This window comes from Epinephelus lanceolatus, chromosome 19, assembly GCF_041903045.1.
Source record: "Epinephelus lanceolatus isolate andai-2023 chromosome 19, ASM4190304v1, whole genome shotgun sequence".
Classification (NCBI taxonomy): domain Eukaryota; kingdom Metazoa; phylum Chordata; class Actinopteri; order Perciformes; family Serranidae; genus Epinephelus; species Epinephelus lanceolatus.
In genome coordinates this window covers 28849509-28876346 of record NC_135752.1, presented here as the reverse complement: position 1 = coordinate 28876346, position 26838 = coordinate 28849509, and the positions used below count along the sequence as shown (strand labels likewise).

At 39.5% G+C, this 26838-nt stretch overlaps 1 protein-coding gene across 1 annotated transcript; it reads right to left on the bottom strand.

Moving 5' to 3' along the window:
- Positions 1-3752: 3752 nt before the first annotated feature.
- pip5k1ba (phosphatidylinositol-4-phosphate 5-kinase, type I, beta a) lies at positions 3753-26091 on the bottom strand. The gene is made up of 15 exons (XM_033647756.2): positions 25938-26091; positions 19881-20117; positions 17095-17225; positions 15953-16070; positions 15683-15835; positions 14005-14301; positions 12651-12838; positions 12051-12131; positions 10747-10795; positions 10569-10653; positions 10339-10479; positions 10143-10227; positions 9336-9432; positions 7685-7754; positions 3753-4827 (listed from the first exon to the last, which is right to left on the bottom strand). Exons 2-14 carry the CDS (start codon positions 19950-19952, stop codon positions 7716-7718), a joined length of 1536 nt encoding a protein of 511 aa, XP_033503647.1. The 5' UTR covers positions 19953-20117; positions 25938-26091; the 3' UTR covers positions 3753-4827; positions 7685-7715.
- Positions 26092-26838: the final 747 nt, after the last annotated feature.

Below are 26838 nucleotides of genomic sequence, written 5' to 3'. Positions count from 1 at the left end.
AAAACACTACTAAAGGGACAAAACAACCACAAAGAGAGACAAAATGACTGATAAAACCCCCCAAATGATCTCAAAAGGATCCAAATGGTGCAAAACAACCAAAAAGAGACGTAAAAATAATTACAAAGAGACATAAAACGACCAAAAAAGACACAAAATTATCTAAAAAGCATCCCCAAATTACCCCAGAGACACACAGAACTAATAAAAGACAAAATAACCATAAAAAGGGGCAGAACAACCGATAAGAGACACAAAATGATTGCAAAGAGAAATAAAATGACCGAAAAAAAGACAGAAAATTACAAAAAAAAAAAAAAAACAGACAAAGTTACCACAAACAGACCAAAGAAGAGACAAAAAATAACGATAAAAAGAGGCCTAATCAACACAAAGTCTGTGTGTGTGTGTGTGTGTGTGGGTGTGTGTGTGTGTGTGTTTCCAGTCCTAGGTGAGGTAGTGGAGCCCCTCACATGTCTGTTTCCAGGGGCCCATTGTCTTATAATTTGCCCCTGGGTGTTGTGACTGCCCTTTCAAAATGTGAATTTTGTGTTTTCACATGGGAAATGTGTTTAACAGATGAAGAACCACAGGTGCCATGACTGTAAATGGTTAGTAAAGCATTGTATTGTAGTAATGGATATCTAACTGGATAAAAATAAAGAAATATATAAAAAACAGGAATTGATTGAACATTTCACAAATCTAAAAAACAGATTAAAAAACTGCTTAAAATAAAGTAATTTCATTTATTGAGCTTAATATGGGCAAGAAAAGTTTAAAAGTTTAATAATGTACTACTCCCTCAATAAACAGGTCAAATTAAACACTAATGGATAAAGGTGATAAATACTGATGATGAATATCAATGATAAATGTGATAAACCACATGTGTATATCTCATGTGAAGGGTATTTCATATGTGTCCATAGGCTGTATGTGAAATAAATGCATATATTTTTTTTACATGTGATTTCTGATTTCTTATATTTTACATGTGAAATATCACATGAGCTGTGCTGATACACATGCGTGCCACACCCCCCTCAAAATCTGGAACTTGTGCATTTGCCCACCATCCCCAATAAAACCATGAAAATAGCAGAGGACTTTTATTTTGACAAGATCAAAGACATTTATATCGTACATTCATGTAGAAAAGGCACAAATTGCTGCATAAAAATCACCTGAATACAGGAAATTAAGTGTTTCAGGCCCAAAACTTAAATGCAGACGACTCCCAAACCCACCATTTTGTATGGGTCCTCTCCAATATTAAAGCAATACCTACGTCCTTGTGCTGATATCACATGACTTTACCACATGTGAAACATTTGAAAACCACAGTCTCTTATACTGTTCCACAAAATCTTTGACTGGAAACAACTGGTCCTGCCTGTCAGATTACAGGATCCGGAGAAAGTGCGGATAGTGATGGCAAATATACATTATTGTTATATAAATAAAACAAGGCTGTTTTTCTTGTTTGTCAGTGTGTCCTTGAGGGTTACAGTGTTAAGATGGTCCTTAACAAAGAGTTGCATTTGGTCTAAGTCTCTTTTACTGTAGCATATTTCTTGTATATATAGTGTATTAATGTTCACATTATGCATTGTGTGAAAGAAAGAACACTTTCAAGCTCAACTTTGCCCTGCAAGATTTTAGAATACATGTCTGTCTGTCTGTCTGTCTGTCTGTCTGTCTTTCTTATCACTTCAGTTTCTCAACAGTAATTTTTTCTTACAAATCACTCTGCATACCAATGCAAATACTCACTCGAGTAACAGCAATATTCATTAACCAAATGATGTCCCCTGTGCACACATTAGCACTATTGTTAGCCACGACTCGTGTGGGACAAAAGCAACAGCAGGCTGTGATTCTGGTGCTGGTCTGACTGGTTTAACCAGATCAGGTTACGACCCTCTGGCATGTCTGATGTTAGGAGACAGAAGGGAGACAGAGAGGTCCTGTTGAAGCTGGTGACAATTTGTTGTTGTATGAAACTCGACTCGGCCACAGCTATGATTGTCACTCCTGCCACTATATCACCTGAAGACTTTAAGTCATTATGAATGAGATGAAATACAATGGATAAGAGGAGAAACAAATGCATTAATTAAATCCCTGAACAAATTATTTAGTAACATTAGCAAATATGGATATTTATTGTTTGCTTTGCATACAGTTGCTTCACAAAGTGTAAATTCTCGAATACTTCAAAATGACACATTAAAACAGAGAATAAATGAATGTTAATTTCCACCTCCGGCAGATGTTTCATCCAAGTCAGATTAGCCTAAATCCTTTAAACCTGCAGTGTTGGCTTCACGCTCTGCTCTGTAAGACCACCAGTGGCTGAAGACAGAAACAGAACATTACTGCATGTTAGAAACTGATTTGAACCATTCAGATAAATTCAGATTATAAAATTAGATGCACAAACTATCTTTATCTCTTGATATTATCCAGAAGGAAACAGTCGGCCTGTGAATCAAAGACCAAAGAGATTCATGTGATCACCCTTTAATAGTGTGCAGCAGTGGACAGGGCACATGTGTAGATGTGTAAAGTAAAGGCAAACCTTCCCATCACCATCTACTGTATCCTCTTTACACAGTGTATGATTGTATCGTCACTGCACCCCCTTGTGTTTAAATAAAACGTGACACCTGATAGGAGTGTATCCTTGCAATTCTGTGTATTATAATGTAGTATATAGGGATGGGAATTGATACGATTTTATTGATACCAATGCCACTATCGATTCTGCATATTGGTATGATTCTTTATCAATTCCCTTATTAATTATTGATCACTTTTCTGTGTGGAAAAAAAGTAGGCCTCCACAGGTTTACAGCATCAACACAGTGTAGAGACAGAGTGACTCAGGTGTGCAAAAGCTCCACTGCTTAACTGTTTTCTTAGTCAAAGGAAAAATTTGCTCAGCTTGCCTGCTTTGCACTAATGTTTCTGTAACACAGGATATTTAACTCGGTAACAGACATGTGTCAAACACATGGAATTCCACTGATTTAAACCCAAGGTTTAACCCTTACCTGAAATCATCATCTTACAGTCATTGCTGCTGTCATCTTGTGAAATGAAACCACGTTTGGACTGTTTCTTTCTGTCATAACTCATTCTCATTGCAAGTTTCCGAAAATGTAGACACACCGATTTGACATCATTGTTTTGCAATGTGCAACCGTCAGAAAAACACAGCACATGATTTTAATGGATTGGACGATTGTAACAGGGTCAATTATACAGCAGTAATATGTGTGACAAGTCAAATACTTAGGCCTCCATATTCAATATGAGGAATATTTGATACTCAGTTACTGCACCCCTACGTTCACCTTTGGGGGTATCCCACCTATAAAGGGCTGTCTCCCGCCTTGCCTCTCCCCTTCTGCTGTTGTGCTCTGTGGGAGAGGTAAGCCACATTGCTCTAATGGTAATTTCCATGTTTTAGCGCCGTGAAGCTCAGTTCATTTTATCCCAACATAGTCCTGTGTCACTTAATTTGTGTAGGGGCTCCAGTTTGTATGGCTGTGTTTGACAGAAGGTTTTGTTTTTGCCGCTTTGCCACAGGAACAAATGGAGATTGCCTAACCTCGGAAGAGATCCACGGTCTGGGCCTCTTCATATCAACACAACGCAGACATCACTAGAGTCCACCAGTTACATGTGCACTGTATGTATAACATATGTTCACGAAATTCAAATTCTCAAGAAAAAAGAGACTGTTTAAGAACATAAAATATTAATTTATTTCACATGTACAAGTTCAAAGTATTGCTATAATACAGTTGTAGGCCTATAAATCACATGAAAGCACAGATTCTTAAACTTCTGAAGGCACAAAGAGAAGACAGAACATACATTGGTGGACATAACGTACAATGTGCTCATGACTAACATCCAGGATTCAAAACTGTTCATGACAGACTGCTTCAATAAATCCAAGCGAAAATGAAATGTACATTTTCTAGAGAAATGACAGAGGGATGCATGAAAGGTCAAAGATAGAAAAATATATTGTAACATGAAAAAAAATCTTGTTATAACAAGAAACTGAACTGAAATACTTTTTTGTAATGGTGGCAGCAGAAATGAAGTTTGAAAAAAGAAATACACAGATACAGAATAAATAATTGTGCAGCATAATATTGATATATTATTTTGTGTAAATTGGGATTCTATCATGTTGATAAGGTTATAAACACTATCACTCATGCATACTTGAATGTCTTGACAGATGAATTTCCACTCAGATTCCTGACACCAGAATGATCTCAACATGGCTCTGTATAATTATATGATTTAAAAATGACAGCATCATTTTTTCCTGAAGCTGATTAAACAACAAGACAATCTATTTCTTCAGGGATCCAGCCGCTGAGAACATTTGAACATTTGCACATAATTCAGACATCCAAGAGGATTTTTCTTTTGTTAGCACTGTTGTTAAATTAGCAGCAAAGTGCAGATAACAGGAAAACAAACAGCTCCATAGTGTTTTACATTAACACAGTGGTTCAGTGATCTTCACGCACACAAACACAAACTGTGTCCCCATCTGTTCATGATGGGATTTCTACAGAAGAATCAGTGATTTGGCACATTTACTCTGACTTAAAAAGGAAAGTCTCGGAGGCACAGAGTGATGCTCACAGTGAAGAAGCTGACATCAATGTGTTACTTACAGTTTGTGTCACATTAACACTGTTGTGAAGTGCTGATATCTTGACACGCAGGACTGGGAGGTCAAAGGTCTGACGTCCAGGTGGCTGGAGAGGAGCCATCACTTGTTTCTCTTCACTAGAAAACAAAAAGATTATTTTTTCCTGTGACTGTTATCCTTTGGTGTCCATGTGAATAACAAACTATTGTAAACTTTAACATTTATAAACTAGACATACTGTAGATGGATGATTGAACGGGTCTACCCGGCACCAACCCAATCACTGGAATAATAAATGTTGGCATTGTGCATTTCTGCAAACCATGGGTATGTAACATTTGTATGTTATCATATGTGAAACTTTATGTTTCTTTACATTTCAACAATACTGTTGTTAATGTGTGATTATGTTTAGGCACAAAAACCACTTGCCTATGGTTATGAAAATATTGCATTTTGGCTTAAAATATGCATGTTTGGAGTCACAATCGCCCCTGGAAATGCAGCAATGTTTTCCTAACAACAAACAGCTTTGTTGCTTGCTGGTCTTGTGCAGTGGTCTGTAGTTTGGCAGCCATCTTGCCTAGGTATCACACCATATACATGCAATCAGAACTACATCACTTTATAAATGTTGATATGTATGAAATTTGATAGATAAATGTATCTGTGGTTTGCAGAAATGTACAATGCCAACATTTTCTTTCAGCGACTGTGCTGCAGGCACAGGCCCAGGGGCCAGAGACCCTATTTGAAGTGGCGTTAAACTGGATCAAACTGTTTTTGCATTATGAAGCAGCACAATTATTTCAAGCAAAGACAGTTGACAGTGTGCACAACCAGTCCTGGTTGAGTACGGGTGCAGAACAGCAGACAAGGCACATGAGAAAGTATCAGGGCTCAGCTCAGGTTTGGTTTCTAAATACGATTTAAATGTATCTCTCAGTCTTGACTGTGTCATATGTTGCAAGTAGATATGCAATGCCATGTGGGAAGAGCGAAAGCAGCAGAAAATGTGCTGCATTAGCATGCTAATGGTAAAGAATGGGCTTCGAATCAGATTCGAATCTTAAATTTGGCAGCCAGGTTTAGGCTCTTTAGTCGAAATTATGGTCAGGTCTTAAAAAGGAAGGTTTAGGCCTCGGTTTTAGTTCTGTGCAGAAGTCCAGTGTGGACAGGGATGAAGGCAGCAAGCTGAAACACACTGATCTTACAGTAAAGCAAATGCTCCCTTAATGAGGCAACATTCTAACCATCTTTGTAATCCATTAAGAAAACATAGGCTTTAATAAAAATGAAGAAGAAGAAGAAATAATAAGTGATGGGATGTCTCTCCAGGTGCCAAATATTGTACGTTTTGTTCCTACATTTCTAAAAATGTGTGTTTACACCAAGTGACAATCTCTAGGGCTAAAAAATCAGGCTAACATGGAAGTGCCAAAAACTGCAGCTCCTTGAATGCCCACTTGAGGCAAGCTCTGAGAGAAAGGTACAAAAGGCACAGCAACAAAAAAGGTACAAGGAAACAGTTTTGGTCTCTGTAGCTTATATTCCCTTTCATGACATCTGTACCCAGCAGGGGGATGGGACAAGTCGCCACTATGGCGACAACGTTGGTCAGACAACATAACCATGGCGTTACTCCAGATTCATGAAGGTGTAGCTGTTGCTATTTAAAGAAGTGTTGTTCAGCATTGTTTTAATGGTTTCAAGCCTGTAGTTGGCTAGCGAATATTAACATTAGCATTAGCATTATCACCACACCATGATAACCATAGCCTCGTAATGACACTCTTGTTCTAATATAATCACTTCTGGCTCCAAAAACCAATTGGTAACAACTTGATGACTACGTTCATTATTTTATACAGTCTATGGTTTACACCTGTATATCCTCTATAGGGTTCAACTTATTTTAGCTTATTGATTACTGTCTGTATTTCTGTGCACAGCGGATTACTTTGGGGATTCTTCACATGGATGTTTGCCTGATGAAGACCTTGTCTAAGTGTTGCCTTTTTAAGCTTTTGGATGCCTGGTGTATTCAGTGTGTGGACTGCCTCACTATTTCATGTGTGTTTCATATTTTTGTTTGTATTTTTTTTTACCTTCAGGCAGCAAATGGTTTCCATAGACGGTGATGCTGTCCATCAAAGGGAACATTTAATATATTTTAATGCTCAACAAGTTTTATGTGTCTACATGTTGTTTTCAAACCTTACTGAAATAGATATCCCAATATTGAAAACATTAAGACAGCGAGTGCAAAAACCTTGTAATGGTCCTTTTTGTGTAAAGTTTTAAAAGAGCTGGGAGTGTGCAGATCATCTCTCTGAGCGAGTCAAGAGACAAATGTCTGTCAGAGAAATCCTAAAGTTCACTTTCACCCTCGCTATAATATTTGAATCCCTCTGTCTTCTGTCAGAGGCTTTGGGATCAGATTAACTCCGACGTCTGCAGGCTTCCCACAGAGCCTGAGTAGAACTGCTTAATGTGGTCTGAAGAACAGCTTCATATAAGCCTGAATGAGGATTTGGTGGTTATGTAAGAGAAGTGCTGCAGAAGAGGGGATTCATGGAGGTTTCTCAGGCTGATACAGATGTAAGGGCTGAGGGGGGTTGCAGCAGACTGGACTCGGCTCAGTCACGCAGTATAGACGTCACAGGATGCCAGTGGGGCCTCTAGGACCTCAGAGCTACAACCAGCAAAGACGAAAGTTCTCGGAAATGTGAGAAGTTGCGTGTTGGATTAACAGCAAAAATTAGTGGCGGTAAGATGGAAGCAAGTAATGCGTATAAGCTCTCCTGGATAACATATTCACTTAGGCTACATGTTTCTGTTAAGGTTTTTGTGAGGCAAAACTGAGTCATCGTAAGGACAGCGTGGCTTTTTGTTGATGGAGCTGACATTGGCCACAGACACAGTGGTTTGTCCAAAAGAGAAAATCAACAAAAAAATCAATAGAACAGTCTATGGATGTCTTTTGCTGCTTACAGTTTATGGATGCGGGGACACAAAGCACTGATCAACTCCAGCTGGGTCGCCTGGGTGAGACTTTGTGATGCTGAAAATGCAGAAACACCCAGTGACCCCTGGATTCATCGTGACAATGTCCCCATATACGTCAACACAACAAAATATTAGGCCCACTGTTTTTGAGAAAACAGTCATAAACAGGTAAAAGCTCTAATTTCATGCCGAATAAACGCATGAAAGCATCAGGAATATTGTTGTAACCTAGCCAACGTTTGTATGTGGGGCCCACATGGGCAGTAAATGGGCCCTATATGGGATTTTCTCCAGGTTCCACATTGGCCCCATGCCATTTGCCCACATGGGTTGGTTTACCCAAGTGGATGCCACATAAGATGCCCAATTCGGGCCCATACCCACTTAGTACCTAGGTAGCCCTAGCATAACTCTTGTGGGGCCCACTTGGGTAAACCCACCTATGTGGGCAATTACCATGAAGCCAATGTGGAACCTCCTAACAGTCCCATTCAGGACCCATCTTTCAGCCCATTTACAACCCATGTTGGCCCCACATGCAAATATTGGCTGGGAATATATATAAAAAAGTAATAGTTTGAAAGAAAAGTCTTAATATGTTAAGAATAACCCAACTGTTTGAGAATTGCAGAGTAATTAAGAGCCCTTCCTGACCAGAGTTAGATGAGGAAATTGATACCACTCTCACGTTTAGATACCAAAGCTACAGCCAGCCAGAAGCTAGTTAGCTTAGCTTACAAAAAAGACTGGGAACAGAGGGAAACAGCTAGCCTAGCTCTGTCCAAAGGCAACACAATCCACCTATCAGCACCTCTAAAGCTCACCATTAACACAATATATCAACAAAAAACAGTGTAAAGTGGCAAGTTGTGGTTAAATACTGCCTTTTATAATGCTAACGTGTCTCGTTGCTCCCCTCACTTGCGTCTCTGCCTTGCGTCTGATATCCACCTCATGGATTGTGAGAAAGAGACAGCAAAGACAAATTCTTGGTTTCATAGCTTCAGTGTTCAGTGACATCAGTTACTGTGCCACATGTGGAGATGTGACCACTTGATAAAACTCTTCCACATAGGGTACAGCTGTGATTTCTTGCTTTAAGCTCCTCCAGAAGACTCCTCTCTCCTTGCTCCTGATAGTGGAAGGGGAACAATTTTTAAAATGGAGGAGGAGCAAGGACCCCAGGAAGTATGTTAGCGTAATGAAAAGCACCCGATGTCTTGGCAGGTGCAGTGACTACCTTAAGTCTCATCATCACCACGTTGTCAGGCAGATGAGATATAATTTGTGAACTTTAGAGTTGCTGGTAGGCAGATTTTTTTGGCCTGTAGGGGGAGCCAAGTTAACGGTTTTCTCCTTGCTTCCAGTCTTTGTGTCACGCTATAGATATTAAAGCCTAAAGAGAGGTATATTTGGACAAACTGGTATACATATAATTAATTGAAGTAATTAAAGGATAAAGTTGGTGATATTCTATAATTTTCATGGGGCTCAGAGCTACGGACAGGGTAGGAATATCAAACAATATTGACAGACAAATTAGCACACTGTTGATTTTAGTCTTTTCATGGGATTTGTTGACAATAATATCATATTTTTTTTCCTTGTCAAATTGTATACAGTAAACATTTCATACCAAGTAGACGTCCAGCTCAGAGTCTGATGTGCTCCTGCTGAGAGACGGCAGAGGGTCGTCCAGAGCGATTGTTGAACTGGAGGCTCGTCGGTCTTCACTGCAACATAAAATACAAGTGAATACACTAAATTTCTCTTCCCTGCATTTTGCTTGACAGAAAAATGTAAATATAGGCTCTTGTTAAGTGTTAATTTTAACACTATCTGTGTGTCCATTGGTCAATAATGTGAAATCAGCCATTCAGTATTTCTCTTTATTATATTCCACCTTTTCTTTTTGACGCTTACCTATTATATTGCTTTGTGTTTTTATACTGTTTGCTCATTATGAAGCTTTTTATTTTTGCAGTTTATTTATTTTACTTACATATATATTGCTTTGTATTTTTTTCCTACCGATGCTTCCTGTTTGTTCCTTGCTGGGATGAATAATGGGTCATCTTATCTTAGCTTATCTTAATTTTAATGCTATCATTTTTCTTATGGGTCTCGACTTTGGGATCAGCAATGAAATAAAATAAATTAAAATAAATAAATAAAGATTGATTTTCTAAATGAAACAAAAAGAAAAATGAAGCCCACACTGTTCAGATTCTCCCAGTACATATATTTTTTCATTTAAAATGCATTTTGACTTGAATTAAAAAACCAATATCTTTTTATATTGAACATCTTGTCAGTTCATTACCTTGTATCATCCTTTTTGTAAGTGTGAAGCAATCAAACAATCATTACTTGTTAAACTTTGTGGTGAGCAGACTTGTTAAGGATACAGAACTTAGATGTGAGAGCTGCTCGCGTAAAATACCTGTTTTCAAGATCGTCCTCGTCTTTTTGGATCCCCTGGAAAGAAACTTTCGGAAGGAGATCCGGCTGTTTGGAGGAACTGTAAACTGTTGTAACAAGCAGATCACCGATAAGTGAATCAAGCAAAGTCTCTCCTAAAAACCATGACAAAAAAATGATTGCTAGAACATCATGTTAAGTGCATTCTTTAAGCTTACAGTTTCCATCCAGGTTGTCCATGCTCTGGGCCTTCTTCTCCTCCTTCTTCTCCTCCTTCTGTGGTGACAGAAACTCCTGAGAGGCTGATTTCACTGCATAAAGGGAACTCCTCTTCCTCTTTGAAGATGTTCCTCTTAAAGCTGAGAGGCACAAAGACAGAGTGACTTTAAAAGAGAAGCTCACTAATCTCACGGTTAATGCAGGGTTCTGAATAATCTCAGTGACTTACGATGGAGCTTTTTAAATACAGTCATCCCCATGAACTTCAGAAATCTGTCCGCGTAAAAACTGGGCCTGTGAACCGACACTGTGTCCTGAGAAGCAGAGAATGATATTAGACACTCACACACTCATATACTTGTGCAGATGCATGTGGTTGGACATAAAAACCTGCAGTACATACGTACCCCATCATGCACAAGAGCTTTCCAGGAGTGTTCAACCTTCTTGATGAACCTGAAAATAAGAAGTAAAAATAAAAATGAATGTCATTCGTCACCTGTTTAATTATAATAATCATACAGTCTAGAGCTTGGTTATTCACTCTATACTCGACATTAGACTAGACATTTTCAATGAATCAAAATTAGTGGATACATTTATCAGTTAAATAAATTAAAACTTAAGTGATCGTGAAATGTAAATGAACAGAAAAGATGAGATGGAAAATGCAGCCCATTGCTGCATTTCCTGCGGGTTTGTTTCACCAAACAAGGGTGTATTTAGCGACCTGTCACTGTGTTTTCAAGAGGTGTTTTTGCTACCAAACAAGGGTGTTTTTTGGTGACCCACCGCTGTGCTTCCAGCTGCATGTGTGCCCTTTAACATGAGTATTTTGAGCGGCCCATTGCTGCATTACCAGTGGCCTTTATGTAACCAAACGTGGGTATTTTTATCAAACCATTGCTGCATGTCCAGTGGCTTTTCTGCCACCAAATGGGTGTTTTTAAGCGACCTATTGCTACATTTTTAGTCTAGTTTGTGTCACCAAACGTGGGTATTTTTTAGCAACCTGTCACTATGTTTCCAGCGGCATTTGTGCTGTGAGTGTTTGTTGCTGACCCATTGCTGCATTTGTGTGTCTAAACATAGATGTTTTTTGACGCCCTTTGCTGCATTTCCAGCATTGTTTGTGCCACCTCATGTGTTTTTTAGTGACCTAATGCCTAACATAAGTGTTTTTTAGTGACCTGTTGCTGTGTTTCCAGTGTCTTTTGTGGCACCAGTCATTGGTGTTTTAAGCCAAAACATGATCTTCTCCTAACCATGTCCACTGGTTATGGATTGTTGATGCATTCAACATGCAACAACAGTAAGCAGAACTATTAACAGTGAAACCAAAACCTCATTACGATATGATACGATACAATACACTACGATACGATCTTGGACTCAGGAGCTGCACAAGTATTGCTGCCTTACAATAACAGTTCAGAGGAAATAAAAATCATACACCATAAAAACATTAAAAAAACATAAAAACACATACTACACATAACAGTATTGCACATCAGTTATTCATGTATTGCACATACCACCAACACCATAAGCAAAGTACAACACAACCCATAAGCATCAAGCAACATTATTTAAAATCTTAATTGAGGTTGGCACAAATAAATTTCTAAAACTGTTCTGTTTAAATTTACACTATAAAATACACAATATACACTAAATGTGCATATGTTTGTGTGTGATACTGTGAGCTCACCTGTAGGACTGAAGGATGTCAATGATTCCTAAAAAGATCAGAAGGTTCTCGTCTTTATGTTTGGCAGGAATTCCACCCAGTCTGAAAAAAAAAGGATGTGAATAACACAGAATAAAGCACCTTTGATTTTGCTATAGTGCCACTATCAGGAAAATTATCACCCTAGTATAATGAGTCATTTGGACCAGATCACACCACTGTGCAAAATTTCACAACAGTTTTTGCTTGTGGGAAAACAGCTTGTGTAAGAGGGCCGAAGACAAAGCAAAAGAAGAGACTTTAAACTAAAAAGAGGAAGTGCAGGATAGAGAAGAAAAACACAGACAGACCTCGGACAAAGAGTTATTTAATCATATTAAAGCCATCACTCCACACTGTTAAACACTTGGCGACCATATGTAAGCATAAAAAGCTGACCATAGCCAAACGCTAACTGTCTTCATATTACATACAGTAATGACCTCCTCTCATAAAGCTTCAAAAACAACTCTAATAGGAAACCAAGCTGTGAAATGTGCTGTTTAAACTGTGTTTTCCATATTACATGCCCTGCAAAGCCAAAATGAGTGCAAAGGAAAAAAATGCAGAAAATATGCTCACGTTTCATCGTCATCAGCCACCGGTTCAGGAGCCTTCACGTTCCCCTGGATGGACTCGAGGGCAGTGGAGTAGAGGACTTTCTGTCCTTTCCTGCTGTCACATCGGTTTCCTCTGCTCAGCGGCTTCCGGTCCAAAACATGAATCCCCAGCAGGAGACTGTAGTCCATGATCTTAAAGCTCTCCAGGACCTGATGAGAGATGGAAACTGGACGTAAGCAACTCAAGCATTTAGCAGAAGCAATTGAACTAAGAAATTCATTGAAAAACAAGTCTTAATAAAATTCATGAATGCCATTTTAATGTTTATTTTTTTGGTATTCTGAGATCCTTCCGCCCTGTGTGTGTGTGTGTACCACACTGGCTAGCTCATCGCCACTGCTCTGCACAGTGCACGTAAGCACGTAAGTTACAGCATATAACAGGGCGTTGTCAGCGTAGAAACATAGCACCCACCCTTTGGTTCCTTCCCACATAAACACAGTAAGCTCTGTCAGCATTGTTGCTGTGGTCAGCACTGTTAGCCGCTAGCTGCCGGCTCAGCCACCTCCATGTTGAGAGCTGTGTGCAGACAATCCTGGCCCAGACACTGAATCAAAGATATGAGCTGAATGTCGCATACAACTCCTTTAACTAAGCTGTAAATTAACCTCTCCTACACCTAAGTGGGTCGCAGTTAAAGGGGCTAAATCTTGATCTGCAAACTATAAATACAGTACAGCATAAGCCTCAATCCCTCTGACCAAACACTGATGTCATGAACTAACTCCTGAGAACAAAGAAACCTTTGCTTTCCACTGTGTTACCTAACACACTAACTGAGCTTGTGCACTGAGAGCATGTTACACCCAGATGGACCAGTTTGTGCTCCACAGTCCAGCTGCTCAGCCTGATCATATGAGTCAGGTGCTTCGCTCTGCTGGGAATTAATCCTCCATCAAGTGGCCACTGTTGTTTCACACTAATGAAATAACAGGCAGGCGCTAACGAGGCCATCATAACACCTCGGTCCTGGCAGAGGGAGGGTGGCTCATAGAAGTGGGCTTTGGTGATTGCATAATGTTATCTAATGGGCCGAGTGGTGCTGTGATTACTGTCTGGATTCAGTTCAGGCTGTGTTGAGGAAAGATTTAAACCAACTGTGAGTAATATTCTTGCTCAAATGAACAGGTGATAAATTGAAAAACCAAGTGCTGATATATGGCCTATGTAATTTTGGCTATTTCGCCCATTCTCTGGTTTCAGTTTCTGAAATGTAAGAATTTGTCGCTGTTTTCTGTTTTGCATCATTGTAAATTAAATCATATTTTTTAAAAAACTGAAAATAAAAAAAGCAGTTACAACTGTGTGAACACACCCGACAGTCCCTCTGCAGGGTTTTCATCAGGGCACTGTAGGTGTCCGGGTCGAAGAGCAGGCCCTCGTGCATCTCCTGGAAGTCCAGGTCTTTGAATGTGGGTGAAGGTTTGCCACGCTCTTTGCGTGAGGCACGGCGTTTGTACGAAGAACCCTTCAGGTCGTACTTATAGTGCATCTTCATGGCGCGCGGCAGCACGTTGTTCATCACCACCACGCGGATGTTGGCACCGCTGCACTGGATGCAGTAAAGGCCATAGAACTTGGGCAGCAGCGTCCTTGGGTTCTGATTCAGATTCTACAACAAAGACAAAGCAGATTTTTTTCCAGGATTATATGCAGAATAGTTTTAAGGTGTGCGTGTGGGTCTATGAAAAATACTGGCTTAATTAGAAGTAGACAAAAATATAAACTACAACTTAAATTAATAACCATTCTATCTCTGTATAATTCAGAGTAAAATTATGTTCACAAATCTGTGTTTTCAAATTTTGTTTTGTTCTGCCAACATAAAGTAAATGAGGCATGTCAGATTTGACTACTGGATAGTCGTACCCAAAAACTGTCATACCAAAAGGCACTAACACTCTATCAAGAAACTCTTCAGAAAGACCACCAGAGCTGTTTTTATTGACATCCAAGAACAAATACAAGCCAAACGAAAGTTTGTTTTGTGGGTGGGAGTAAAAGTGGAGGATTTCTATCTGAACTGTATCTTTTACTTAAAAGGTATCTTGTATTTTTGACCAAGCTTCGGGTACAAACACGTAAAAACATGGTAAAAAAAAAACACTCAGAGAGTGCAGACCTCTGCCAAGTAGGTGATATTCCCTCCCCCTCTGCATCAGATTTTGCAGCCTGCATCACAATTAGGTTATTTATAGAATCCTATTTTTTTCGTGTGAGGTGCGCGTCTTGGAAGCGTTTGCATGTGTTTTCCCTATGGCGCTGGAGCTTGCGCACTGAAATGCGACGTGTCTGGTGAGAATGCCAACAAAAACTGCGTTGCTTCTGAGCCGCTTCTGGGACGCTTTTGGGACGCAGGCGAGCAAGAGGTAAGCAGTGAGAATCCAGCCTTTACTCTTCTGCCACCCAGACACAGGTTTCCACGTTAGCCCCGCCCAGACATCAAGTTGGGAGGCAGTTTTAATGAACAGCAGCATCTTGTACATACTGTGTCACTGAGTCAGGAAATCCCCCATTCAGTCAGACGATAGACATTATGTATTCCTGATGAGCCTAAGTAGGCCTACTCACCACTGCAAACCGGTGGCGCACGTCTGGTCATGGAATGAGTGTATTCTAAAACTCGGTGAATACACTGTGCTATTTAGCACTATTTTATTATTTTATCCACTTTGCTTCAACCGATCACCACCAATTTTATCATGTGTTCCTTGTCCCATTATGCATCTTTCCTGAAAATTTCATCAAAATCCGTTTATAACTTTTTGAGTTATTTGCAGACAAACACAAACAAACAGACAAACAGACCAACGCTGGCGAAAACATAACCTCCTTGGCGGAGGTAATAATGTACCATGTAATAATAACACTAGTGGCAGCTATGCGTTTACAAGTACATCCCTGTTTTGTTTGCACTGTGCAAGAAGAAGCACATGCACCAAAATGTGTGCATGTAAACATAGTGACAGTTTATTTTGGAGGAAGGAGCTCACCATATAGTAACCAGGAAGAAGCTTCTGCAGGAACTCGGCCTCTTTAGGCTGCACCGTCTTAATGATGAACTCATCATCGCTGGTGAGGTAGAACCAGGAACTGCTGGCTCCGGGGTTGGACAGCTCGATCAGAGGCTCGTTACAGATGGAGTACTGAAATTCAGAATGACGTAACAGTCTTGACGTGACAAAGTGTTTCATTCAACCCACCACATCAACTTCCACCATATTGTGCTGAATCAGAATGACGATGTGAATTTCCACACTGACCAGATAGTCGTCTGGTTTGATGCCAAACAGCTCTCTGAAGTAGCGAAAGGCCAGCGGTGCGTACGTTTTCAGACGGAAATCTGGGTAGTGATGGGCTGGTGTCAGATTGCTGCCCTCGCTGGAGAACAAACAAAATGTATTGAAGTTAGGATAGAACAGAAACAGCAGCTGTTTGCACCATCCTGTTGGCCTTTTTCACATAAAACATTTTAACTTGTCACAACAGGAAAAACAGGCATACATAATATGAATTATGGCTGAATACCAATTTGCTGCTCCATTTCAGGGTCCTGGGACATTTGAATAGAATGAAGCCATTGTTAATGTTTTTGGTAACACCTGTGGATTTCCATGATGTCAAAATATCTGCTGTGGAAAAAGACGATTGCTGAAACGTGTGGTTTCCGACTAAACCACAGCTAAACAGGTTGTAAACTTCCGAAAGTGACTTCCCTATTTGTCTTAATATTAATATAAACCTATATGCTGCCACATCTGTGTTTTTAGAGCAAAAACTATGTTACATATTTGATAATATTAATTAGCATTAACAAGCACTGTTTTTTGAGGGGCATGAAAAGTGTAAGAAATGACATTAGAGACAGAGCGATTACGTTACACTCAGGCAGCCAAGTTTCAATTCTTTCAGCAGTTCAAACACAGTAACTTTACCCTGCATTTCATTTGGGTGTACCACAGACTGTATATACAGATAGACAACACATCTTCACTTCCTCCTACTGTACAAAACTGAAGCCAATACATCCTGCATATGACCACTGCCATCTTGCGCTTGTGATGTCATTTTGAGTCTGCGCAGTAGAGATATTTGTGGTATCAAGTTCCTGCCAATGCGTGCAAGCACACTGACTGGCACACAGCTGATGTCAAACTCCTTTAACTATTTATAACTAAACTTATATTGGCTTTGCTCTATGCAGTCTATGGGGTGGACATGGAGACAGATATTTTAAAATCTTACCGAATAAAACCAAACTATTTGATAGATGCCACCAAAGGGAGGGGGAAAAATAGTAAATCATTTTGTAATTGGGGTGAACTGATCCTTATTGGAACTTGACATTGATTATGCACATACACCACATGTCAAGAAAAAAATGAGATGAAATGAGAGACTATACCTGGGCAGGAAAACGCTCTCCACTACAGAGAAGTCCTGCATGAGAACATCTCTGTCGGGTTTGGAGCTGAGGTTTCCCACAGCGTAACCGATGCCCAGCTGGATGGCTCCTTTCAGGGCAGCCGCTGTGGGCTGACAAACCAAAGAAGGAGAAGGAGAAAACACTTGTTAAAAAACAAATTAATGAACTAATTCATCTATTAACGATTCACTAGACTTTCACCAAATTCTATTGAAATGTATCAATTAGTTTTCAACAAGCAGTGTGGATCATGGGATGGCAATGTCGATCACTTGGTCCATCCAGAAGATCAGTCAGTCGAGCTAAGCTACAGCTGAATGGATTGCCATTAAATATTTTACAGACATTCAAGTCCCCAGAGGATGAATCTCACTGACTTGTGGTTATTTTCTGAATTTTTCCTCCTGTGCCACCATGAGGTTGACATCTTTATTTTCAATGACGCTCCAAAGCTATGGAACACACAACCTATAGATATCAATGAAGCTAGCTCGCTAAATATTTTGAAAAGAAAGCTAAAAATGTATCTGTTCATTTTAGCCTTTAAATAGCTCTGACTGCCTGATACAGGTCTGAAACTCTCTTTTTACACTTTTACTTTCTATTTACGCTGCTGCAACTCTTTTACTTGATTTATGATTTATAGTTTTACAACTCTATAATTTTATGAATCAGTTAATCCATGTTTTAAACTGCTTTAAATGTCCTTTTATATTGAATTGCTTTGTCTGTTTTATGTTCATTCTGTCTTTTTTCATGTGAAGCACTCAGTGCTTATACTGCCCTTATTGTAAAGCACTTTATGCTGCATTTCTTGTATGAAAGATGCTATATAAAGTTTATTATTATCATTATTATTATTATTTTGGAAATGCCTCCACACTGTTGGCTAGATTTCCATGGCATCTGGGAAACACATTCACGTTCCTCTCTTGATGAACTGTATTTCAGCTAATCCCTTAACTTTTCTTCTTGTGCCATCATCAAGTCAATAACTAGCAAATGTTAACATGCTAACTTGCTTAACTGGTGGGCTATATACTAACTTGCTGAGTGTTAATTGACAACAACATGTGTTTGAAAAATGATCCTCCCCACAGGCATGTTGAATGCACAGTTATTAGTACATTTGTGATTGTAAATTAAAAGGTAACACAGCACACACAGACTCGTCCAGTCAAAGGAAAGGTCACAATGCCTCACTGTACAAATATGAGGAAAACTGTTAATGAAATATCACATCTTACAAGCTGTTCCCTGCAGAAGGTCACATGTCTCACCCATACATCAGCACACTAACATGTTCACAGGGAAAACACAAACATGCTGATGCTAAGCAGGTATAACAAACATGGGTCACCATCTTAGTGTGTTAGCTAGGGCTGCCACGATTAGTCGACTAATCGATGACTAATCGACTATTAAAATAATCAGTGACTATTTTAGTAGTCGACTATAGTACTTTTCATAGAAAAGTTCTATAAAAGTACCCCAAAATACTCTTATTGCAGCTTCTTATGTTGAAATATTGGCAGCTTTACACACTCTCCCGTGACAGTGAACTAAAACCCTTTGGCGTGAGTATGAAACAAGACATTAGATGACATAATTTTGGGGTTTGGGAGAGACAGACCGACATTTTTCAGCATTTTAACACATTTTTCGATGAAATGATTAGTCGACTAATCGAAGAAATAATCGACAGATTAGTCAACAATGAAAATAATCGTTAGTGGCAGCCCTAGTGTTAGCATGCTAACATATGCACTAGCACATAACACAAAGCAGGCTACAGCTGAGTGTGACATGGTAAGTCACGAGACTGTCCAGCTTTCAGCCTCTGGGTACCATGAATATACAAAATGTCATGTTAGTCATGTGCATAGCTGGTTACTATCAGAGCTGACACACAGAAGGGTGCAGAGGAAGGCTGGAAGTTTGCCCAGTATTGCTTTATGGATAAAAATATACCAGTGCTGTTGTCTGCCAGTAGTCAATGACTTCCAATCCAACAAATCATAAAGAATGGAGTGATGAGTAAGCAACCAAAATAGTCTATCATTGACATCCCGAGGGCTAAATTAAAACTGTTTGTGATAATTGAGCAATTAATTTATTGATGACGGATAATCGTTAAAATCAACCCTTTAAAACAAACAGTTTTGACGGCAGTGAGACTCCTGAGTAAAGCATGAGGTCATTGAAGGTATCTAGGAATTTTCCTGTAAGTGAAATGTCTCCGCAACACAAAAACTGAGGCTGGTCAACCTAATCGCCTTGTTCACGACCACTCTGTTCCCTCCATCATTAAAAAGCTGTTACATAACACAGCTGAGTGACAAAAACATCACTCAGCTGCAGGTATGGTGTTGCTCTTTGTTTTACTGAAACTGACATTTACATCTTCATTTCCATTTTGGTTGGATTTTATCACCTCTTAGATTCTGACTGATTGACAGCAGCACACTAACACCCAACATTTCTAAACAAAAAACGGTGCCAATGTGGTTTTCTTGTCTTAAAGTATGAAAAATACTGAGAGGTTTTATTCACAAGAATTAGGAAGTCTTCAAAATATACATCCTCTGTGTTTTTATGAGGTAGATGAGTCCAGTCCAATGAGTTCATCAGTTTTATTTTCAGTTCTGATATCAGTAATTATTCTGTAGTAGTGGGTGTCTCTGTCTTCAAAACAGAGGATGTTTGAGATCTTCTCTTCCTTGGAAAGTAGTAGGCGACATAAATCAATAATTACATCCGCCTACCTTTTTATGATCCTTTGATGCTTTAGAGGTTTTGGTTCCTCTTCCTACACTGTCCGCAGTGGCAGTTGACATTGTTCGGACAGAGAGAACTCTGGACAAAGAGGGAAGCTTTGGGCTGTCCTTCCTCCAACTGTGAAGCTGATGAGTTCCTTCTTTCCCCTCAGTGATGAATAACCAGATGCAGTGATTTACCTTGAATGGGCTTTACCGAAACTGCATTTTCCAGGTGCACCGTTCCTGTAGGTAGAGAGAAGACGAGTTAGTGTCAGTGCACGTCAGCTGGTGAAAAACTGCACAGCTATGACGAATTTAACAAATCACATCTCTTCCCTATTCAAATTTAAATATTCCATGAGTGTTTATCATCTGACTTACAGAGCCTTGAAGTGTACAGTCCTCCCTGTCTGAGGCACTGCTAAGTTCTGAGTGGCCACCAGTGTTTGTTTGAGTCTTTAACTCCAGAATCCTGCACAACAACCCTTGATCCTCATTAAGAAGGATTGGAAAACCATTACATACCAAATTCCCCTGTTTTATAACAGTACGCAAAGGGGGCTCAGTGAGTTGTTTCTCAGACATGTGACCCTCAACTTCCTAAAATAGTGGAAGCAATTACGTCAACAGAAACAACAAATAAATTGACTGGTACAGAAGTTCATTAAGTTGTAAAAGTGGCGATTGCTGCTGCAGAAATGTTACTGGGAAGTGTTCAGTGAATTGAAAAAAAAAATACTCCTGTCAAATATTTATAGTGGGACTGATTAAATGTTAGTCAATGTAAAGAATTGATGCAAATAAACCTTAACACTTTTATTCCAACCTTTTTGAAGCCCCAGAAAGGTTTATAAAAACAACTACAAACATTCAAAACATGATTTTTACTAAAGCTATTTAAAAATGTGCTCCTAGTTCTTAAAGTACATTATGTCACATTGGATTGTAAATGACATGGGATTGACCATAGTCCAGTTATGTCCTGCCAATTCTGGATTTAAGGATTACAAAACAAGCCCCGCTGCAATGATGGCTTGTAATTAGCAGCATTTGTAAAATTAGCACTTTGGTAATACAAAAGCTCTACAGAGGCCAAATCAGGACCCAAAATGCTGGTGGACCAGTCATTAAAATGATCACTGTTTTTGTAAATCAGGTATATTGTGAAACTGCATACATACAGAGACAGTACAGTTGAAACTAACCAGATGTGGTATTTGAATTTGAAATATAATTATTTTGGCTGTGTGACAGGATAGACTGTATCGGCACCTTCCTCCCTAGCATGTTTTAACCCTTTTTAAGCATTGTGTTGTCTTTTGACCTTACGTTATTACAAATGCAAGTATTGCAGTGGGGGTGTTATAGCTGTACAACAGAAAATAATGCATCAACAAAAATATATTTCTTTATAGTGTAGTATAAAAACCTGAACCTGCCATTCTCATACATTTTTAGATTTGTACATAAAATTCTGTTTCTTAAACTTATGCAAAGTGCCGCACATTCTCAGTTCCTCAATGCAGCTGTTCCATAAATAAACATACAGATTCCTCTTAAATAATATTGACTTTCGCTTATTTTAAATACGTTTGGGATATGTTCATGTACGACTGTGTTTTTGATGTTATACATGATTTGTGTTGTTAAAAAATGACAAAGCTCTGAATGAAGGAGCCTTTGTGGAAGCATGAGGTTAGTTGGTTCTTGAAAAATAGTTTGGTTTACAATTTTTATGGCTCTCTTTTTAAGTAAGAAGGGTTTATCAATTTCGCTTTGCCATGTATAACCTAGATTCAGCTGAATTTTAACATCACCCATTATCTCTTTTCTGTGAAAATTTGTCAAATGATTGCCAAAGATGATGAATTCTATGTTGTTTAAATTCTGGTATAGTTTGCTAATTGAGCCAACTCTTTAGAAGTTTCAGTTCCCTTTCCGCAGTATCAAAAAGTTTTTTTCAAATTATTCACAAACCAAAACAAATTATTTGCAAATAAGATACAGTACAGGCCAAAAGTTTGGACACACCTTCTCATTCAATGCGTTTTCTTTATTTTCATGACTATTTACATTGTAGATTCTCACTGAAGGCATCAAAACTATGAATGAACACATGCGGAGTTATGTACTTAACAAAAAAAGGTGAAATAACGGAAAACATGTTTTATATTCTAGTTTCTTCAAAATAGCCACCCTTTGCTCTGATTACTGCTTTGCACACTCTTGGCATTCTCTCCATGAGCTTCAAGAGGTAGTCACCTGAAATGGTTTCCACTTCACAGGTGTGCCTTATCAGGGTTAATTAGTGAAATTTCTTGCTTTATCAATGGGGTTGGGACCATCAGTTGTGTTGTGCAGAAGTCAGGTTAATACACAGCCGACAGCCCTATTGGACAACTGTTAAAATTCATATTATGGCAAGAACCAATCAGCTAACTAAAGAAAAACGAGTGGCCATCATTACTTTAAGAAATGAAGGTCAGTCAGTCCGGAAAATTGCAAAAACTTTGTGTCCCCAAGTGGAGTCGCAAAAACCATCAAGCGCTACAACGAAACTGGCACACATGAGGACCGACCCAGGAAAGGAAGACCAAGAGTCACCTCTGCTTCTGAGGATAAGTTCATCTGAGTCACCAGCCTCAGAAATCACAAGTTAACAGCAGCTCAGATCAGAGACCAGATGAATGCCACACAGAGTTCTAGCAGCAGACCCATCTCTAGAACAACTGTTAAGAGGAGACTGCGCCAATCAGGCCTTCATGGTCAAATAGCTGCTAGGAAACCACTGCTAAGGAGAGGCAACAAGCAGAAGAGATTTGTTTGGGCCAAGAAACACAAGGAATGGACATTAGACCAGTGGAAATCTGTGCTTTGGTCTGATGAGTCCAAATTTGAGATCTTTGGTTCCAACCGCCGTGTCTTTGTGAGACGCAGAAAAGGTGAACAGATGGATTCCACATGCCTGGTTCCCACTGTGAAGCATGGAGGAGGAGGTGTGATGGTGTGGGGGTGTTTTGCTGGTGACACTGTTGGGGATTTATTCAAAATTGAAGGCACACTGAACCAGCATGGCTACCACAGCATCCTGCAGCGACATGCCATCCCATCCGGTTTGCGTTTAGTTGGACGATCATTTATTTTTCAACAGGACAATGACCCCAAACACACCTCCAGGCTGTGTAAGGGCTATTTGACCAAGAAGGAGAGTGATGGAGTGCTGCGGCAGATGACCTGGCCTCCACAGTCACCGGACCTGAACCCAATCCAGATGGTTTGGGGTGAGCTGGACCGCAGAGTGAAGGCAAAGGGGCCAACAAGTGCTAAACACCTCTGGGAACTCCTTCAAGACTGTTGGAAAACCATTTCAGGTGACTACCTCTTGAAGCTCATGGAGAGAATGCCAAGAGTGTGCAAAGCAGTAATCAGAGCAAAGGGTGGCTATTTTGAAGAAACTAGAATATAAAACATGTTTTCAGTTATTTCACCTTTTTTTGTTAAGTACATAACTCCACATGTGTTCATTCATAGTTTTGATGCCTTCAGTGAGAATCTACAATGTAAATAGTCATGAAAATAAAGAAAACGCATTGAATGAGAAGGTGTGTCCAAACTTTTGGCCTGTACTGTATGTTTGAATGTTTTGGAAACCTATAATATATCATAAAAACAAACACAATTCACATACAAAATAAACAATAATGGGCCTAACAATGAGCCTTGAGGAACTCCGCAAGTAATCTTCAACAATATTGAATTAATGTTATTTATTTGACCATACTGATTCCAACTTTACAGGTGGCTACTAAACCAGGAGTGTGCAACCCTTCTAATGCCACTTGTGTACTGTATTTACCTGGCTACCTGGCAGTATACTGAGTGACAAGATTAGTCTCAGTCTCAAGACCACTTTTTTAAAGGTTTTGGTCCTGTCTCAGACTCGACTGCATTTTTACTCAGTCTTGTCTAAGTCTCAGAGGACTTGGGATTTTACTTCAAGACCAGTCAAGACCACAACCAAGGGATATCACAGTTGCCTGTGTAAAAACAACACATTCTGACTCCTAATTTGTCAAATACCAAAGCTTTATCAGTGGCCTTACATGTCAAACTACCCTCTAGGTACCCTTCAGGTCAGTTTTGGATGTTCAGGGATGGTGTGTCAATTTACATTCGTTACGTGCTTTGTGTCTTTTCAAAATATACATCTATTTTTAATAGGAAATGTAAAGTTTCTGTTGCATGCATATAGTCCATTTTTAAAATAAACTTGGAATGTAGGTAACAGGTTTATTTCTAGGTTTACTTATTTAGGTTTAGGCTAAAAAGGTAGAAAGTTAGGTTTAGGAAAATAACATGTTTTGGCTTTAAATAAGTATGTATATCACTAACATAGTGTAATGTCACATGACATACTTTATTAGCATATTATGCTACACATAGTGGCACACTACTATGTTAGTAAAATAACTCGACTGACTCTTGGTTTCACGTGAGATACAAACTCCCAGGTTCCCAGGTGAAAGTCTGGAGTTTGTCTGACCCATCCACCTGCTCTCCCATGTGGCCTATAGACTATAACGCTCTTTGAACTACAGTAGTTGCCTAGAGCATCAAAAAATGCCGCAGCCTGGTGCAACTGCTCAAGGGTGCCTTGGTGCATTGGTCTGCCTTTTGGTTATTTTATCAAGGTATTTCTCATGGTACACTTATACATACACACATACAGTATGGCAATAAAAGAGGTGAATGTACAGGCATCTTTTTTTATTTTCTGTGGGTGTTTTAATAGGAACGTGGATCTTTCAGATCAGTTTAAGAATAACCTATGGTTTGCATCTTCTACATTTTATTGTGTGTCATTCAGCCTGGGACTTGCCCAGCCTTGGTCTTTGTCTTCACTTGGTTTCGACCTCAAAAGTCTTGCTCATGTTTCGATTTTAATAATTTGTCTTCTTGTTTTGGTCATGACTTGGTTTCGATGTAGGTAGTCGTGACTACAACACTGGCTGAAGGCGTTTTTCATAAATAGTGTGTCATACTATAGGCTCTGTACTCGCTTTGATACAAATGTGATCTTGTTAAACATAAAGAAATGTTCCTATCAAAACATCTTTTCTTTTTATCTCACTTGAGCAAAATTGCGAAATCCAGCACAGATCCTAGCAGACAAGCCTCTGTTTATTTTAAGTACTGCCTCAGGATGTGGTATTTGTGGTCTGACTCGGGGAGAATGAAACCATTTCATAAGGGTCATGATGAGAAAATGCGTTTCTCAAGTATCTGTCTGCAGCTCTTGCAGGTTGTTTGCAAGTGGAGGCTGAAGAGAGAAGAGAAACCTGCTGAAGATGATTCCTTATCATGAACAGACTTTGTGATGAATGAACGGTGTTAAGCATATGTATTTATAGTCCATGACAGCTTATGTAAGGTTTCCTCTGCTATGCTTTGCATATTGAAAACACAGTTGCATAATACAACAACATGGCGGACAACATGTTGGTTTAAGTACTCATAAGTGCATTAGTTTTCCTTCTGGATGGTTAGAAAGATTAGAAGCATGGCTTTCCATTCAAGAAAATGACAGATACCTTCTTAATCTGCTAACTGCTGGTTTATGATAACATTAAACTTGTTAAATGATAATAGCTTGGTGTGGCTGTGCACTGTATTGCGTCACATGACTCAGGTGAGCTCAGGTAAATATTTAAACCTGCACACTCTCACACGGCATGTACACTGCAGCTCTTTTGCAAACATGTAAACGATGACATGGATATGCTCCAGCTTAGGGTTGACATTTGACTTTCTGCTACTGACTCAAGGGAAGTAGAGCCGATTTCCTCTTGTGATACTATCATCACTTCATCTTCCCCCTGAGGTGACACACATAAAGTCTGTCAGGGCTGGTGACTCTGTAATAATCATTAGTCACAGCAGGAAATAAATAAACCTACAGCGTAGCGGGAAACAGTCATAAAAGTTAACCAAGCAGCTTTATCTTTATATTATATTAAAGTTGAAAAACAGTTCAGCAGATATAAAAGCTCTCTGCCTTCTTACCTTAACAGGCATGGTTGTGTGATGACAGAGGGTGAACGCAGGTCAGTGAAACAGCAGTGACACGTCGATGTTGTGTGAGTGGCAGACTTGACTGACTGTTGAGAGAAGTGCTGCAGCGCCTGTAGAGCATCCTCACCACTTCCTCCCTTTCTCTCCCTGACTGTGCGTGTCTTTCTCTTTCTCCACCTACCTGCTGTATTATTCCCAGAAGCTGCATGACTCACGCTGAGTTGTAGATGTTAGTATTGTTGGTGGGAGAAATATATGCTTTTTAATTTCTCCTAGCTATTTGGGAACAGTAGGACCCGATATGTCTAAAAAAAATAATGCTGTCAACAACAATTAAATCCCAATGTCCTCAAACGAGACAATAATAAAGTCATAATGTCTTCAAACAACACTTCTCACTTTGACCTAGTAACATACCAGCATTTGGTCATAGACTTTCCACATCCAGATACAATGTGAAAGGTACCCTGGGTGTGTTGGTTGTTGATGTTCTGGGACGACATGTCAAGTTCTGCCTGTTACATGCATTGTCTTCTTTCAAAATACACTTCTGTTTTCACAGGAAATTTACCATTTACATCCAGCCTCTTTCAAAATAAACGCACTACATCCATACAACAGTGCGAATGGACGTTTTTTTCCTTCAACAACAAACACACGTGGCTAGGTTTAGGAAAAACGAACAGGGTTTGGCTTTAGAATCTTAAGGGGATGCAAACACTGCTCTCTCTGGTCAAAGTCAGTGTTTGATGGACCCATCCACCACACCTCCTGCCCGCCCCAGGTGGACTTTCGCCACCTTAACTTTCTTCATTGTTCTGCAGCATTTCACCCTGCCAGGCACTGTTAATCTATAACAGCAACTGGCGGCATATCATGCTGACGTTGAAGG